This window comes from Anopheles marshallii, chromosome 2 (genome assembly GCF_943734725.1).
Source record: "Anopheles marshallii chromosome 2, idAnoMarsDA_429_01, whole genome shotgun sequence".
Taxonomy (NCBI): Eukaryota; Metazoa; Arthropoda; class Insecta; order Diptera; family Culicidae; genus Anopheles; species Anopheles marshallii.
Window position 1 is genome coordinate 31,874,725 of NC_071326.1, and position 18,603 is coordinate 31,893,327.

The window sequence follows — 18,603 nt, forward strand, 5'->3', positions numbered from 1 at the left end:
CGATATGACTAAAATATGTACATCCAGCAGGAAAACCCTTAGAGTTGGCGGGCCCAGACACCAACGATCCTTAACCTTATGGCCCTATGGCGCTACACTCTCCAAAATTCGTTCCATTTCACTGTTCTAAAACAAAGGCTCTACGATACGGCTCTACGACTCTAAACTTACACACACACACACACACAATCACTCACGGTACATGCTCGCTCACGACGAAGTTTGTGGGAGGGTTGAATAGGGAGGATATGGTTTTTGTTTTTTTTTTGGTTTTGGCGGAAGATTCAGCAGGGATATGTATGGGCTACGGCCGTTGCGGAAGGATTTAACGCATACGTTCGAGCCCTCGCAAACACTTACACTAAACCCCGCGGGATGCTGTTGCGCGCGCTCGTTCTACACATTATATACAACTTTCCTGTATTCGGTTGGATGTGGTGACCACCTCGGGCCGAAACCGGTACTCGTTCAGCGTCGAGGTGACCAGCGACTGGGAGGCGGGACTGCTCAGCAGGCTCCCGACGGCACCGACCCCGGTAACGGACATCGACGGCAGTGGCAGCGTCCCCGTTGACGCTTGCTGACTTAGTGGACTGAGCGTCGAGGTGACGCTGCTATTGTTTGCCCGACCCAAGGTGGCATAACTCTGCGGAGAAACCAAATCAGAACAATAATAGTAGTTGCAAGATTTGCGCATCCGAGCTGGAGTTTCTAGCGGGGTGAGGCATACCAGATGCCAGTACGGTTACTTACGATTTGTTTACTAGGCTTAAACGAATAATGATGTACTTCAGTGTTTGACCCGTTCAGCGAGGCCAGACTGGATCCATCACAATGTCGCTCCTCCTCGTGGAGCAGATGCTCACCGCCATTGCGGTGTATCAGTCTTGCTGACGGGCTGCGGAACAGCGGCGTAGGTAGTGTCGTCTTCGGTGGCCTTCGTTCTACATTCCCGTGCATTCGCAGGTAGTGGTGGTGGGATTAAAACAACAACACACAAAAAAATCGAAACAAAACGAACGCATTAAGATTTATGATAGCTGATGGGTTTGCTCTGGCGCGCTGCGCCCGAAACGTCCAACTGCATCCGGTGTGTGATTTTCGGTTCGCTACACACGCGGCGATGGCTACTACCGCTCACTACTTACCATACTGATTCGGTATCACATCCGGATCGGTTTCATCCCCGTCCGGTGGTTCGCCACCCATCGTGGGACTACCCCGCCGGCCGATCCCACCCACCCCACTGTCTACCAGCGGCGTCTGGATGCCGTTCGGATCGTGCGTCTGATGATGTACGGTCGACTCGAGCTGGCAGTCGGGCGTCGAGGTCAGCTGGGCGGTTTTGGTGGGCTTCAGTTTTTTGGTCGTGTTTCTGCGGCACGGGGAATACAAAGCACAGGTTCGAGTGTGTTAGTTTACCGTGTGTAAACGTTGTACCAAAAACCTCCGTCCGGACGACGGGGCGCAAACCGATCCACTGTGCGATCGGATGTTCGCATTCGGAAGGATATTTTACACGGTCGGTAAGGACTTACTTGCTCGCATGTCGCCGGTAGATGGTTGCCAGTACGATGCACACTACGGCGAACAGGATGGCCACGGTGAGTGTTAATGCGGCCAATACCGGTGATAAAGGAACATTCATAATGTTGGACACGCCTGCAATAAATCAGTGGAAGCTTTGAAAAAACGCCGCACGCAAATAGAGGCCTCTTTTGGCGAGGTAGATGGTTGCTGATAGCTACAGTACAGGTACAGAGCTTCGCAGTCGTAACGCTACTGGACACCGTAAGGCCACTAACAACTGCAGTAACAAACAGAATATTTGCACATTTTGTCTTCTCAAATTGTAAAATATTTCGAGTTGGAATATTACCATACTAAAAAAAAGGTTTGAGAAAATTTGTTGCGAAATAGAATGTTGCATTTAGCAAAACAAAAACCAATTAATTCATTTGACTGTTTTATGTTTACCAATATAGATTGTTAATCTTACAGTAAGCTTGTCCCACAAAGTACACACATTATCGCCTTAGTCCGCATTCTTCCAGTGCTCGTTGATCCAGCCGTATTTTATCGTCGCAAATCTTTCGTTGACCCGTGTATCTTTCCCAAAACGCACCTTTCGCAAATGGTAAATCTCTATGCGCACGGCAAAATCCCGCCAACCGGTACCGTATCTGAGTATCCACACGGGAGCGTCACTGATCGGCCTTTCAACCAGCCCAGCGCGTAGCGACATATGTCGCAGCCGGTAAGCCAGACGGTACGTTTTGCAATAAACTATTTAGCCCCCGTTTGCCCATGTCGACCGGCGCTAAACGCAGCACGGGCTCATCTTCATTACCCTAACTACGCCCGGGCGACGGTCGACAGGAGAACCCGGTCGCCCATCTGGCCGCCGGACCTTTAAGGCCGGATAAGTATCAAATTTATTATTAACGTCCCCGGGATCTCATTAATTTCAGAGCCTTTCCCGAAGAAATTACCTTAAACATTACCTCGGTGGGTGCGCGTGCGGGTGCTGGTGCCGATGCCGGGAACAAGAGTTCAAGCGCCAGGCCGTGCACGATGAAACACTCTAATCCCGGGCACAAACATGACTCTAGCTCTCACTCTCTCTCTCTCTCTGACTCTGTGTCTCGTCCATCCCAAGCTGTCTGCTTCCGGTGGCGAAACCATTCATCACCGCTTTCCTTTTCGCCAGAAGACCAACCCTCCCACCCCGGGACGGGATTTTGAACCGGTGCGCCATAGTTCGAGCCAGTACACCGGCTGGGCCACACGAAAAGATTCTAGGTCCGGCCTTTGTGGAGTGCTTCCTGAAGTAAAAATCACTATGACAGTAGGAACCCGGGTGTGGAACCATCTATAATCTCTTTCGAGCCACCGGGAGCTTTTCTCAGGTGGCTCACAAACAAAAGCGAATCTTCGGGACTTTGTACGCTGGCGTGTGAGATGACGGCCGTGAATGACGGTGGCCAGTGTCAGAGGTCATCAGCGTGCTGGATTTCGTGCCCGAGTGGTCAGCAGGGCGAAGCCAACCGGAGTCGCCGAGCGGCTAAAGGCACATTGGATGGTGTGTGAAACTGTAGGTACCGGAGTTATCGCTTCGGCTGATGGTAACCGTTCTGATGCTGGACGCTCCTACACGTCCACGGGAAGCAGACTTAAGCGTACAGATGGGAACTCGTGAACAGAAGGCATTAGACAACAACAACAAAAAGAAATGCTCCTAAAAGTCGCTAAGCCTCTTTGGTGAAACGCATGTCAACCGATGGTGGTGGGAAGGACACTTTTTTTCTTCCTCGTTTGCGTTTGGGTTTGCCATATCGGCGCACAAGGCGACACGCTTCCATGGCGAAATATCCGATGCCAGTGCCTTGGCCGATTAGACTCAAGCTACGGGGAAGCGTACGGGAACCTCGTACCGGGCGTTAACGGATTAAGATGCAACAATGACTTTGATGTCCGTGCGAGCAAATTGTAATAAGTTTTGCAGTGCGCACCGGTAGATATCTCGCCGTTGTGCGATGTCTTCACCTGAAGCACTGGTGAAGTGACTTCAAACCTAACGCCAACCAAACTGCCCCAGTACCGTACCGGTCTAGCTCTCTGTCTCTGTGGCGAATTGTGTTTGCAGCAGTGTATTGCTGTTTGTTACGACTGTTGTTCGCCTCTCCCGGGTTTGCTTCTTACCTGTGTATTTGGCCACACCCTTGAAGGTAATATCATCTATTATGACCGGTTCCGAGCGGCCTTTGGCGTTGGCGGCGAACAGTATGATGCGGTACGAGCTGCCCGGCTCGAGGTTATCTATGAAGAACTGTACCGGAGGATGCTACGGATGAAAAGAGCGAGTGGAAGCAATCAGCAAACGGTGTTAGTTTTCATGGCCGGAGAAATGCGAATGGAACTCTTTGCTTGCAGATGGAAATAGCTTGGCTCACTATGCACCGTCCTATGGTGCATTCGTGTCAATTGCAACGGTATCATTTGGCGAAGAAGATCGACGCAACAACCTCTCGAAAGGTTAGACAAATTGAGTCAAGATGTATATAATGTAGTTCGACGTAAACAATTTCAAGTTCCTTTCCGTCTTAGTTCCACTGATGTTCTTGAGCGAAAATAGCGCAATACGCACAATACGCATAAGTAGAAAGAGAAGATATTCTAAGAAATCCATTTTGTTATCTTGAAGAAAGGGAAATAATGTTGCCGATTGTCTGGCATTATGCAAACAATTCTTAACCTTACAGAGTGGTACACCCATTTCAGGGTGACTTTCGGTTGGGTGAACGTTTTGCGAACCCACTGCTTCCACCTGCTAGATGGACATTGGTAATGGTAGTATCGGTAACTACCTCGGGCCACTTGTAACAGTGCAAGTATTTCACCGAAAAGCAACAACCCTGCCTCGGAGTGATATCTGCCTTGCTCCTGTCAGGTACCTGCGGGGAATTTTCAAAACCGTGGAATGTTTCATATTTTCCAATTTTTATGTTGCACAGTATGCCCACGCTGTTGCCCAGACCTGGTTGGCATCAGATTCCACCCACCGTACGGTGGATAGTTTTCGCCCGACAAGGGTTAAACATGGTGAAAGGAGAAAGTTTTAAGAACTATCTCAACAGCAAAATGAACTCTCTCTGTCGCTCTGCTTCGGCAACCCTCGGCCAAGTGTAGTGCATCACATTGTTACTGGCTGTGCCGATGGGTTTGGTGCACGGAAAGGTGCAGCTGGAAGTACTGCGACTCTGCAACCGTTTGGTGCAGAGATGAAAATGAGATTTTTGCTCACCCGAGCAGAAAATGTAAGTGAAACAATCGACAGTGACAGTTCAGATGGGTGGGTACCGACATGGGAGAACGAGTCGCATCGGGCAGGCTGTTTGTAGAGTGCAAAAGTATCGATTTTGTGTTCGGCTGTGGTGGTGCACCTGATGTTCGAGGCAACTGGGACCTCGAGAAGGATGCTGTTGATACGAAGAGGAAGCGTAACATACCTGTAAGCTTAAATTTCTAACTAATCGCAGAACGGGCACCTCGACCAGCTCCAGCAGAAACATCTGTGGCAGCCCACCATCGAAACCCTCGATGCACTCGATGTGCAGGGAGTCGGCTGATTGATTCGACACGGAACAGTTCTGCAATGCAAACGGGCGTCCTGGAACGAAAATTTACAAAATTGCATTAGACGCACGATGTAGATAGACGACGACGGTGAAGGCAAAGACATGTCGCGGAAGTTCTTAGGGTTAGGGAAGTTTGTAAGGTTTATGCAAGAATGTCGTTTCCATGGAGACCAGACCAGGCAGAAGCCATTCTTTGAAGCAAGTTCGATAAGAATCTGAAACATTGGTAGACAAGATCGGTTATCTTGTGGCTGATCTCGGTGGGCTTTTTTTGTTTGCTGGTGAACAGAGACAAGAACTTCTCCTGCTCAGGGTTTCGCTTCGAAACGAGTATGGATTATTCGTTATGTTTTGCAAACACCTTTCACTTTGCGTAATCTTCGTCCGTTGGTTCGCTCCTTTTTCGTACCTTCCCGTCAGTGCGATTGTATGGCGTTTTAATTAAATTCCAGTCTCGTCCAATTTTTGCCCCGATCGTGCGACCTACTTGACCGGAAGTCTACTCCCGACTTTGGCACTTCAATCCTTTAAGTGGGCCGGATTTTCAACCGTCAGTATTCTCTTACCTGCAGCGACGACTTGGAAGACGCAGGGTGACTTCTGCACACCGATCGCGTTCCGTCCCCAGCAGGATATCGTCCCGTAGTCCAGATCGGATGTCGGCGTGTAATTAAGCCTCGATAGACCGGTCTGTCCGAAGCGGTCAGCCGGAAGGTTGGTAGTTGACCGGTGCGAGAACACGGGTCCCGGGTTGATGTTACCACGAAATGGCGACGACAAAAAAAGAAAAGATGAAACAGAGCAAGGAAAAACACGTTAGCAAGCGCTAAATTTCACCATCCAATTACCGGGCTTCATCCGGGGTTTTCCGGCGCCGGCCAGTTCGGACGGTTCGTTTTCATTATCGCATTTTGAGATGGTTTCTAATTATTTGCCCGGGTCCGGGATGGTTCATCTTGCCGCACAGGTCCCGGTGTCACTTACCTCGCTCGAGTGTAGCCGGGACGGTAGTTCGGTTTGTTCGCCGGATGAGTTGAACGTCCAGTGGAAGGATTCGGCCGGTGGAGACGCATCGACTTCACACTTCAGCTGTAGCGTTTCGTGCTTGAGAGCGCCCAACAGTTCCTCGCGGTCCACTGCACACACCGGTGCATCTGTTCGGGTCGATCGAATATGTCGAATGGTAAGAAAAAGTGCATCTATTAGCCAGAGTGCATGCCGATGGAGGTTAGATGGGTTTGGGTATGAAAGAGTATTGCGCTTTTGGGTCGAATATAAAACGGGAAAGCAAAAACTAGGATATGAAGTGCATTATAATTGCAGCGTGAGATCATCATATGGAAAGTTATGTTCAGACCTCATTAGTTATGATGCTTCGTGGTATTTAGAGCGTGCTATCTTTAATACACTCTGTAATTTAAAATGCCTGACAGTATAAATGACATTGCTGGACTGCACCTAGTTTCTTGCTATTTCTTTTTTTCTTGTAATTGTGACTAATTCGATTTCTATTTGTATTTCTAATGTTTAATTAACATTCAGTAGAATTATTTTATTTGCGTCCTTGATTTTTAAAGAGAGCTAAAGTGCAAGCTTCTAACTGCTCTGTTTTTTAAAGTTCAACTGAATACGTTGGAGTAACTTTGGCATTCTTACCACTGTCTACAACTTTTGTCAGCTGAAATTGATTGTGTTGAAAGCTCTCTCCACATGTACAAAGCTTTCAACGTGTAACTCCATAAAGTTTAGAATTGGTGTGATTAAGAGATCGAAATATTGCAAACTATTATAAATGTTTCTAGTTACACTCTAGCTTAACTTGACGGTAATCTACAAAAGGCTCAAACGTGGTAAGTTCAATTAAAAGCTCCTGTTAGTCATATCATTCGCTTGATGGGCATTATTTGTCCGTGGTGCCCGTTTACCACATGATTGAGTTCAAGCAAAATTACAGGAAAAATTAATTTGCAATTTAAAAATCATTGCTATAAGCTGGCCAGCTGGTAAAGCACAAAGCCCATTTCATTGTGCTGTTAAAAAAAAAAAACACACACACACTAAAGGATCAATTCACATTTTGCCATTTTGTATTATGAACTAATTGAGCGTGAAATGTGCATCGAACCAAAACGGTGGAAATTTCGTTTCCAAAATAAACGAATTTCATTTTCCCAAAAGGTACGAACGGGTCTGCTATCCTTCACGCAGTCATTTAAATGTGGCACTGAATGGTACGGGTGTGCGTGTGCGTGTGAGAGAAATCAAATGGCGTAAATTCTGATTTACAACCATTTCTGACAAACAAATTATCAGTCAATTGAGAGGGAAATGCGAGCACACAGGGCAACCATGATCATACCAGTGCCAAGCCCACCCGATTCCCCCGTTCAATGCACACACACACACACACCTGCCACCATGACAGCTGGTTGGCACCACATCCGCGGTACCGTTGCGTCGCTTTTATTCGATTATCGTGACTGATTGCGGTACTATGCGGAGGTTGGAAAATCAAAGCATCGCCCGGTCGTCCCATTTTAGGGGGCGGGTGATCGGAATGGGAAAATGGTGGGAATGGGCCAGGTTCATCCGCCATTACAACGAACACATTCTCAGGAAGTTCGAAAATCGAGGTGCGATGTTTCAGCACACTCGAGCGCATCGAGCAGTGCGCTGGTGCTTAAAACACATTTCAATGGTCATTGCAAGAGCAAGTGGGACGAACTGGAAAAATGGGAAAATGTTCGTTCGATTTTAGCTTTTACCGACTGGGGTACGAAAAGAATGAATTAAAATAAAAAAAAATAAAACAACTATTGGTAAGAGACCGAAGTTTCGGTGTACCGTACTAAAAAAACTATTTTTCTTTAAACGTTCAGGTAAATAGTTAATCATTTTGTCCAAATCTTCCCACTGTGCAACCGCGGATGCTGGTGGGTCGTCCCTGCCGGAATGTGCATGGGTTGGAGGGATCCATCGATTGAATTCCCTGGACGGTTGTGACACTTCAATTACATTTGCACGAATTGTTACGATGCCCACAATCGACTACAAAGTGGGACTGTGCCTTTTTTCGCACGAAACATTTGGGCTCCATTTGCACCACCTCCGCAAAAACCCGTTTCATTCTACTCTTTGGGCCACCAATATAAAAATACACACGCATCATCCATCCACAGCAGTGGAGTCGAACGAATGGATGGTTGGATGCCCGTTTTGTTTGCTGAAATTTACGTAAAATACAATTTGAAATCCCACGCCGATCCAGTTTTTTTTTCTACTCCCTTGTGGATGGCAAGTATTCGCTCATATTTGAACCCAATTTTTGGCGCTTGTTCATCGGTGCAGGAGTAGCAGCACCGCCAGCAGCAGGAAGTGAAAGCGAGCGTAAATCGAGCATTTGTAGCACCGGTTAATATTCATGTGTGAAATTAAATTCGATGCCGTGAACAAAACACCGACCGAAGTGGTTGCAATTTGCGGAACATGATGCGGTTTAGTTAAATAAAAAATTCACACCCACACACACATCATGGCATCACACCAATTCAAAAAGGGAGAGAGAGGGAGTGAGAGTGGTCCATGTATAAAAATAGGAAAGCTTTCCCATCCTAAGGGGGATTGTTGTTCTGTGTGCCACACTGTCGATCAGCGTGAAAACCGAAGCCACCAGGAGCCTCATTTGTTCGTACCCGGTTTGCTGGCAAAGCACCGGTAAAGAGCGCAAGGTGCGAGGAGTTAATGAAATTTCATTTCATTTACAATAATGCGTTTCGCCCCAAAATGAGAATCCGTTCCAGCCGTTTGCACCGTTCGGGTGACTTCATTCACCTGGCGTACTGGTTGGGTTCCAAAAAAAAAGCCTCCCAAAAAGCAAAAAAAATAAATAAAAAAAACAGGAAACCCGATTCACCGTACCGAATAAAATTCACTGTATGCTTTGCTACACGCAGAGCACCACCAGTTCGTCAAGTGGTAGGTTAGGAAGGAATAAAAAAAAAGAATTTAACACGAAGCCATTCATAGAGGAAACAAAATATCGCGCAAGTAACCGCCGTGCGGAGTGAAAGAAAATCAGCTCGAGATCGTTCGCCACCACGGGTTGGCTCGGGGTGTGCGCAAGGATGTAATGAGCAGGCAGACGAGAAAGGATACTTACAGCGCACGCGAAGTGTGACGTGATTGCTCGTACCGCGGCCCTCGGTGTTTGCCGCCATGCAGGTGTAGTCCCCGGCCAGGCTGCGGGACACGCCTTGCAGGGCCAGCGAGTGGTCGGACAGGATGATGCCAGCTGTGACGTTATGATGGAGTTCGTTTCCCTGTAGGGGAGAGAAAAAGAAGATAAAATGGAATGGTATTGTCAACAGTGTCGCAGGACGACAAGGACACACCGCAGAAGTGGTTCGCTTCGCATCGAGGAGCTGATTCTTTTTTTTTGGCTGAAAATAATCAACCAGACGAAGCGGGATCCCCAGAAGATGGAGACGACGTAAGAAACAATCCCATATACATATCCATTACTTTTACTTTGCCAGCACAGCGTCGCGTACTGCGGTGCCGATCATCGGGGTACCCGGATACCCGGCTTGAAGTAGTAATTGAAGGTGAGAAGCAGAGGAACAAAAAGTACTCCAGCCCATCCACCCACCGTGCCAAATCTTGGGCGGGAATTGAATTATTTACTCAGACCGCTTTTAATAAGGATCAAGTGAGGCTGGCAAGAACGCGAGTTAATCTACAGACCGCCGACCTGGATGGTACGGCTACACCACCCTGGTGCCTTGGTGCGGAAACGAACCTTCCCGCCACGATGCGGCAAGCGTGTAAGCCCGGCCTGGCACAGTTGTCGTGAGCGTTCGCGTTACACACGTTACACAACCGTTTGTTGTTGGTTTGCTGGTTAATTGTATTCTACAGAAGCTTCCCAACGGTGCGAACTGCACGATATTTGCGGGGAGGTGCGGTGCGCTTAATGTGGATGGGGTGGCGCGCAGCGGTGGTGGATCTTCTAACGATTATGAATGTACCGTGCAGATAATCCGAATTTTCAACATCAAACAGCTTCGGACGAAAGGAGGTGCGGGAAGGGATGGTTGCTGGTGGAGTTACATAGTGAGAGTGCCGGTGGTTACGCCTTCGGCAACAACGACAGACGGCTGGTAATGTGCGGTCGCGTGTTTGGGTGTTTTATTTTTTATATTCCATTCCAAAGGTAAGTATGTTGCGTCTGTGTTGCTTTCCCGTGTCAATTAAATTGTTAATTATTCTGCTTGAAACATCATTCTAAAAGGCATCTGCTTATCTGTGTTAAGCGCGTATTGCGCGCGTACCGTGTAATGGGATTCCGGGGTGTTCGTGAGTGGAATCTGAATGCCGAGCGGGGGCTGTTTGAAAGCTGCACAATGGGTGGGTGTGAAAATGTACTGTACCAGGTGGTGTAGTGCGCAATAGATAGGATGTAACGTGTGTTTAATTGCTGCATGGAAGTGTTCCTTCAGCAATTAATGCTTGGTTGCCGGAAAGTGTCATTGAACGTATGTTTAGGTAATCCATTTAAGATACATTGCTTTTGGAATTGTTCAAACAAGCGAGATGTTGTGCACTGTTGACGGCGTGTTGATTGTTTTTGTGCTATATTAAAGAGATTAAAATTGAAAACAGAGTTTTCAAATTGATGTCAGCTTTTGCGTAGTTTTGAAGTGAATCAAGAAGGTTTGGATGAAACAAGAAAGTTGTATGTGGGTCCATCGTCCTTGAGGACTATACTGAGGATCATTATTAGCCCATAAAATGATTGAATTCATCCATACCAGTTACTTCCAGTGAGTTCTTGGAATGCTGGGTTAGTACAAACGATCAAGTCACTTTTTGGAGAGATATATCTTGATTCAAATGGCAATTTCCGAAAGACACTTTGTTACTGTATTAGTAGATAAATGTAAGCTCCTTTACACAAAATTGTCAACCTTTTCAGAATATTCTTCCAAAAGTTGTCAAGAGAATGTGAAGTAGTAGATTCTTTTTAATGTTAAGAAGGATTCGATATCCGTCAAGCTCCCAAAGTCTCGCTTCGTCGGCACTGCTACTCAGTTATCAATAAGCTGGGGTGACACTTTCGCATAATAATTTCCAGATTGTCCAGGTATATCGCTAGTTCTCCAGTGAATGTCCAGTTTGGTTGACTCCAGAAGACCTAAATTTGGTCTAAGTCTTGATCTTCCTAGGCTCCGTTGCACGTGACTGTGGTTATGTTTGACGAAACTATGGGTTTGAGTGACGCATCAGTCTTTGCTCAATAGGGCGGTTATATACGGAAGATTCGAACTGCATCACAATGTAAAACTTCTACGCTCTTTAGTTGGAGTGCGAGTGTTTTTCGAGTGTGCGAGTGTGTTGACAGGAAAATCGTGGAATTTATTTAGTATTTTTTTATTGCATACATTATATTTAAAGGTTAGTGCATAAAACTTTAAAGCCAATAAATCCAGGCACTTGATAGTACAGCAAACGCCGTCATATTGGAATAAATAAAACCAAGGTACTCGACCAATTACGACCAAGAATACGATCCTTGCGACAGAAATAACACCGAAACAAACAATTTGCTGAGATAAACAAAACGCTCAATCCGTCAAAGTGCCTCCAGATAATGGCCATTATTTTCACAAACGAACATTTCGAAGAATGATTAAATTCAATCTCTTTCCTCGGGTGTTCCACTTGACGCGTTTGAATTAACAATTTTTTTTTATGAGGAGGTGTCTTTTATAGCTTTGCATTACCCTCAGTGGGGCTGTAAAAGCTGAGAAGAACACCCTCGAACGGTCGGTATAATAAGACACTTTGCGGTCAGGATCCACTTATCCATCGGACAGCGGCAGTCAAGTTGCAGTGGGCCGGAATTCTGCCCTCCGACTGAAGTGACCGGCCAGAAAGGGTCTCACACATACTGGCGAACAAACGAACCGATGCAGAATCTACCTCGCGCGCGCGATACTGTACATCTCTCCCCATGACGAACACCACCAGGAGCGCAACTCTCCGGTCTCATTTGCAACAAACCCCCATCCCACCATCGGAACGGTAACACCCGAGGCACACGGTCCGCTTCGCAAATCCCATTTACAACCAATCCTCCGGTGGTTAGGCAAATCAAACATTTCACGTTTGCTTTATGAGATGAATTCTGGGCAGAAGCTTACTGAAGGACTGAGAACAAAAAAAAATTTATAAGCTGTACACCCATTCCCTACCATGCAACCAAGGGAACGAACGGTGCTCGTAGACTGAGCTAGTCCCAACGGTTGGTCGAGAGTCGGTTCGGTCAAACAATGTTGAGGAATGTTCCCGGTGTCGCCGTTGTAAAGTTCCTTCCGTGACTCACACACACACACACACACACTCAACCGATCATTTTTTCTTCGAACGCGGTCTATGGTCCACTTCGGTTTCAGCAGGAAATGGAATGGGGCAATTCCAACCCCAAGGACGCCGGTAGTCTATTCTTGCTGAGCTCAGGAGCTTTCAAGCAGGGTGCCGTGCTCGTTTTACGGCGCTTTTCCATCACATTCGCCAAGATTATAACGACCTTGAAGAAGGGAAGCTTCCGACTGGCGGTGTAATGCATATAATCGGGACAGGATAAGGAGCAAGGATGTGGGCTAGTTTCGATGCTGGAAAACCTTGGTGTCCCTTTGCCGACTGTGACGTAGTGGAGCGGTACAAAGGCAAAACCCCGAAAAGTAGAAACCGTACACCCATACTTACATCGTGATACCAGGCGAGCTTGTACGGTTTAGGATTCGATTGGATGTGGCAGTCGAAGTATATGTCGTCACCCTCCTTAATGTCGTCCGGATTAAGGGATGATCCCATTTTGAGCGTCACGATCGGCATGTCTGTTGGGGGTAAGTAAAAGAGTTTTGTATGTTATTTTTTGCTGTTGCTGTTAATGCCATCCCGCTCGTTAATGCTACCACGGCGGAGTGTAAACACAATTTAGAGCAAACAAAGAGCTCAAGTTTGGCGCAAGTCGAACTTTTTACCCCAATCACACTTTACCGCAGCCACACTGGATGCTCGTAAAATGCTCAACGATATAAAAATGCAAAGTAAAGCAAACCGCTTACAAACGGCAGAGCGGAGTGAACGCCAACAGGGTACAGGAAGAAACTAAAAGTCACGACTGGAAAACATCCATTACGGCGCTTAGAGCACTGTTGCGATTTACTTGTAAAATCATCCGGTAATCAAAGCGGCACGAATCACTCTTCCATTCGGCCCGGCCGGTACGCGGAATCTTTCGCGTAGCACTTTTCGCTTTATCTGTCGCAGCACTTGCCAATGCGCCAACCGTACGTTAACGCCAGCCGGGCGTGCCGGGGCCAATGCAAATAATGGTTTTGCCCCTTGTTCTTCCTCAGCCAACGACGGTTCCCAAACAGCATTCCTTCCAGCATCCGATGGTGAAGCATCGGTTTTATTGCGTTACCGGCCAGACAGCACGCTCCTGGCTCCGGTACCCCTATCGCGTGGGCAATAAGGAGACAAGTTTTATGCTACTTGTGTCGTTGGCTAACGGTCACATTTTTTTCCATCTCTTATTTATTTACGATCCAGAACGACGACACCATTGCCAGATACGATGGGGGATACAGGACAAACACACATACACACACACACACACACACACACACACACACTATTCAACAGCAAGGGAACCCACCGTGGCCGGGAGGTTCTTTGCTATCCCCAGCACTCGTGGTTAAGTGGCGTTTCTTCGTGCCAAGTATTGGGCAGCAAGTCGGGAAGGAGATCGAGAGATAGAGAGAAGATTAAAAAAAAAACACGCTAGAAAAGTCGACTCTCAAAGCGCACAAGGACGAAGGACTTTCGAAAGGGACAATTTGAAGTGTCTGCTTTTTATCATTTCACGGTTGCATAAACATGGCGGGGCACAACACATAAATAGGCAGCAACACGCTTAACCCCGTGGTGAAGCAGGACTGTGATAGGGAAAGCAAAAGAAAAAAAAAGAAAAGAAGGAGATCTGAAACCCTCGTCTCAATGCCCGACCAGAGGCTGGGGCACACCATCACCGAGAAGCACGTGAACGCAGCAAATCCCATTCATTTCCGCATTCGGTGGGAAAAGACAGCGAGAGGAAGTGCGCGACGTCCAGAATGGCAGTGCGGGAACTTGAATGAAAAGCTTTGCAAAACTTTTCGTCCAAGAGTATAAGTTAATTTCCAGTTTTATGCTACAGTATTTATTAGATTTGGTTTCGTTTCGTTCGTTTGGGCTTCCGTTTCGGCATCCCGGTTACCTAGCGCAAAAGGTACTTCAGTGCTTGGGGTCTTCGTTCCCTTTCCCACTTTTTTTTGTGAAATGCTCGATGACGATTTATACGGTTGCGTCTCAATTAGGACACCGCGTACCGTGGCTACAGTGCCGCGCAACCTTCCTGTGTCCCCGTTTGCCAACCGGCACCCACAAATAGTGATGATGGCCTTAGTTTGAAGTTTAGCATTTATTGGGTAGCGCCATAAAACGCCGTGTAACGCCATCGTCGTAACCGTACCCGGACACGCACCGGGTTGTGATCCGCGGAACGCAGTTTTATCGTTGCGATCGTACCTCGGGCGAATAAAACTGATAGGACGTTGTTTGGGTGGGCTGTAAATGGAATTCAATTTCCGTTCGGTTCCGTTTTGTGTTGTGTGTGTGTGTGTGCTTTGGTTGCTGGAGGATTGGACCATTGGTTTTACTGCTTGCCCAACGCCTCGTTTCGACTCGGGCAACGTGTAACTCAGAGTCGGTCCGATTCTCCCGATTCGTACGCGCTGTTTCGAAGTCAATCACGTTGCTCTGCATCGGTGGTGTGGCTTTGGTGATTTATTTTTTCCCTCCCCAACGGTGGAGTGTTTCCATCCCGATCCAATGCAACCGAAGACAGACGTTAATAAGACAGTAAATAAAGACGTTAAAGGAAAGCCATAAACTGTAAATACTTTTACGCAGTTTGCTATAAACAAAAATCCTGCAGCCGCGCAGGAACAGCAAAGGTTTTTGCTTTAATCTCTTAATTTAGAAAACAACACGCTCTTTCTTGTAATTGCGAGAAAAAAAAAACAGGGAAACCTTTAAGCTACTGTTCCGCATCCCTTTTCCGTGGGTTAGGGAATGAATGCGAGATTCGCTACTTACAATGCACCACCAGTCGCCACTTGTCCTCGATTGCGCTGTCCGGGATGAGCGGGTTCTCGGCCCGGCAAGTCAAATATTTGCCATCGTCGTCCACCGTCGGCGTGTACGATATAACGCTGAGTGATTGGTTGCCGGTCTCGGAGAACTGCGGGAAAAAGGGAGAGAAACGGGGAAAAAAATGTACGATAAAATGAATGTATTGGGCCTGAATGAAGGGATTGGAAAGTGTACTCGCATATATAACCCACATGTAGTACGAGGGCAAAAAGAACAAGAAAGAAACAAACACACACATATAATGCAACGGTCCAATTCGCAACCATTACGGCGCAAATTCCTTTCTAGCCGATGGAAAGTCCGCAATATTACACATTTCAATCACGTGCACGTTCGGTACTTCGGGGCTTTCTGTACGGCAGATGGTTCTTGGTTTTGCCGCCACTGCATGATCTTCGACTCTATTTATACTTTGTATTCGATCAAGCTGCAACTAAGTATTACTCTGATTCCTTTCTGCAGGATTTGTTACTTGAGCTGGGTACGTTCGTTACAGTGATGTGTATGTAAGGCAGTCCGCTGCAACATATTTACACTCGAATTTTTTTATTAGTTCCATTTAGAATGTATGTACTTCTTTATAAGAAAGTTTATTTCTTAAAAATCACTGTAAAAATGTGTTTAATATTAGGGAAAAGTAATTTCAAATATTGGAATAAAAGTTTCTTCAAACTTCCTCAAATATTTCCACAAACAGAGAACACACCCTACCTTTGTGTACCCACCAGTTCCTGCTGTTTATTATAATTTTGCTTATATTAGATTAAGGTTAAATTTTAGTTACAATGGTTCTTTAGCTCGAGTGTCAAACAAACAGACGAACAATAAATAAATGAGAACTAAATTAGGATTCAACTGGTAAATTTAAAATAAATTATCAAATTTTGGAGGAGAAATCCTTAAGAATGTTTTAAGTTGATTATGTTAAAGGCATTTCTGTAAATTGCGAAACTGTTAACAGTTTAAGGAAAAACGTGAGGCATTTAGTACATTCTCGGCATAGCGTTCAGTTAATTATTTTGAGTTTTCATATTATTTACGAGTTTGTTACTCTGACATTTTCACTTTATGTTCACCTGGTTTGTTAAAAAAAAAATAGCTTAATGCAATGGATCATACTATTTGTTTATTTTAATAAACGCCAGAAACAGTATTTAAATTAAATTAAATTATTGCTTTCTAGTTGTAGTTTTTGTTGAAAGCTTGTTATGTTTGAAAACTTTTAAATAATTATGAAATCTCTCCAAGTCATAAAATGTATTCACGAAATGAATTAAAATTCTTATCAGGGCGTATCGATCGATTTCTAACTTTGTTTCAATCAGAGACAACCTCCAAAAATGATTCCATACTAAACAGTGCATTTACCGTTGCCTGCAAATGAAATTAGCATGTATCCCAGTGCTACACAGCCCACCGTCCGTGAGACAAGTCAAACTGCGGCTGGAATGAGTTTCGTCTAAATAGCATTTCAATAACATTAACCTGCTTCGCTCCCAGCGGGCAACGCGGAACAATGGGTATCCGTGAAATTGTTGATTAATAATTATTGCCGATTGGTTTTGCTAATTATTTCCTCCAGCGACAGGTGCAATCGCACCATTCGGGCTACAAACCCGGCCGGTGCGTGAGTTCAAAAATCAGGCAAGATAATTATGAGCGCAATTAGTGTGCGAGAAAATACGAAAACACCGGCGCTGGTGCTGACAATTGCTGGTGGCAGGGTACGGCTGAAGTTGTGGTTTGATTTAAAATTAATATTTAGCAATTCCTATTTACCCGAAACCGGTGGGTGGATCGGAAACTGATCGGGGGTAACAAACGCGTTCGACGTCAGGACCGTTTCATTATTTCACAATGTTTTCCTATAAATTATCACTTCAAAGTTAACGTCCCACTATCAGCCCTGAAGGTATGCAATACATTGTTGTTTTAGCATCAGCGAGAGAGAACCCTGGAACACGGGCATTGTGTCGTGTGCACAATTAACTCTGTTTTCAATTTAGCTAGAGGATGAAAAACAAGAACCGATTCCATTGTCACACTTTGAAAATGGAACAAGTACCGGTCTTCAGAAAGAAAACTAAACCATGTATTGTGCGTGTTTGATTCGGACCTTCGCTCGGGTTGTTGCTCACGGGAACGGACGATCGGTTGCGATTGACCGAGCATGACACATCCAACCTGTAATTACAAACCATGCCCCGTCCGTACTTACGTTCTTCGTTACGCGTTTCAGCATGCGGGTTCCTTTCCACCACGAAATGGCCGCTTCTGGGCGGGAGCCCGAACTTTTGCACTCAATCTCGTACCGCTTGTCGGCGGAGACGAACTTTTCCTTGGCCATGATGTGGACCGCGACCGGTTTGACTGTGAAAAGCGTGAACCATCGCAACACGTTAGAAGCTCATTTCCATACGGGAATGCCCCCAGCCGCGGGGTTCGGCGGTGGTCACACCACCAACAACATCGACCGTGCCCGGGTACTTACGGTTAACGTCCAGGACGACTACTTTATTGTTGGGCGGCGTCAGGTTCGTATTGCTCGCGACGCACATCAACCGTGCGTCCAGATGCTGTCGGCCAATGTTTGGATAGGACAGATGATTGACCGTCGTTCCGTCTGGTCGGGTTTCGAACGACTCATCGATGACACTGTTGTCGAGGTACCAGGTAACGTTCGGCCGAGGACGTCCTTTTTGGGGTGTGGAATGGAGAGCGGACGATGCCAGAGAAAAGAAACTGTGAGTACAAACTTGCGCACCAGGAGCATCGTGACCCAATCGAATGGAGAAGACCTCCAGGGTCGACCTCCTGCATCCGGAGTTGGTTGGGGCTTACCTCCTTTGACCTCGCAGATCAGCGCAATGTCGCTGCCCTCGCTGTATGGTTCGACCGTGTTTGCCTTTTCCCGGCGCCGCGAATCATAGATGATGGGCCGATCCGGTGGCACTACAAATGAATAAACAACCGGTGAATGAATAGAAGCGAAAGAGACCGAAATGGGCTTCAATAGGTTGAGTGACATCGACGTACGATATATGTCCGTCATTTTTTTATTTTTCTGTGGGGCTTCGAACGTTCAGGGAAGAATTCATTTATTATTGAAGTGCTATTGTGGCATTGACCAGATGTGTAAGTAAATTTAAGTTTTGCATCAATCCAGTTAAGGATTTAATATTCAAAAGGAATTTATGAAGAG

The 18,603-nt window shown here is 46.3% G+C and overlaps 1 protein-coding gene across 1 annotated transcript in view; it reads right to left on the reverse strand.

Moving 5' to 3' along the window:
- Positions 1-403: 403 nt before the first annotated feature.
- Positions 404-18,603, reverse strand: part of LOC128719214 (hemicentin-1) — a 41,864-nt gene continuing 23,664 nt past the window's right edge. The window contains exons 3-16 of the mRNA XM_053812837.1: positions 18,243-18,353; positions 17,893-18,096; positions 17,620-17,771; positions 15,345-15,489; positions 12,906-13,036; positions 9,298-9,457; positions 6,123-6,292; positions 5,705-5,828; positions 5,010-5,170; positions 3,703-3,844; positions 1,539-1,662; positions 1,149-1,375; positions 754-944; positions 404-646 (exon numbers count right to left, since the gene is read on the reverse strand). Of these exons, the coding sequence (XP_053668812.1) occupies positions 404-646; positions 754-944; positions 1,149-1,375; positions 1,539-1,662; positions 3,703-3,844; positions 5,010-5,170; positions 5,705-5,828; positions 6,123-6,292; positions 9,298-9,457; positions 12,906-13,036; positions 15,345-15,489; positions 17,620-17,771; positions 17,893-18,096; positions 18,243-18,353 (2,285 nt within the window). The remainder of the gene's footprint in view (positions 647-753; positions 945-1,148; positions 1,376-1,538; positions 1,663-3,702; positions 3,845-5,009; positions 5,171-5,704; positions 5,829-6,122; positions 6,293-9,297; positions 9,458-12,905; positions 13,037-15,344; positions 15,490-17,619; positions 17,772-17,892; positions 18,097-18,242; positions 18,354-18,603) is intronic.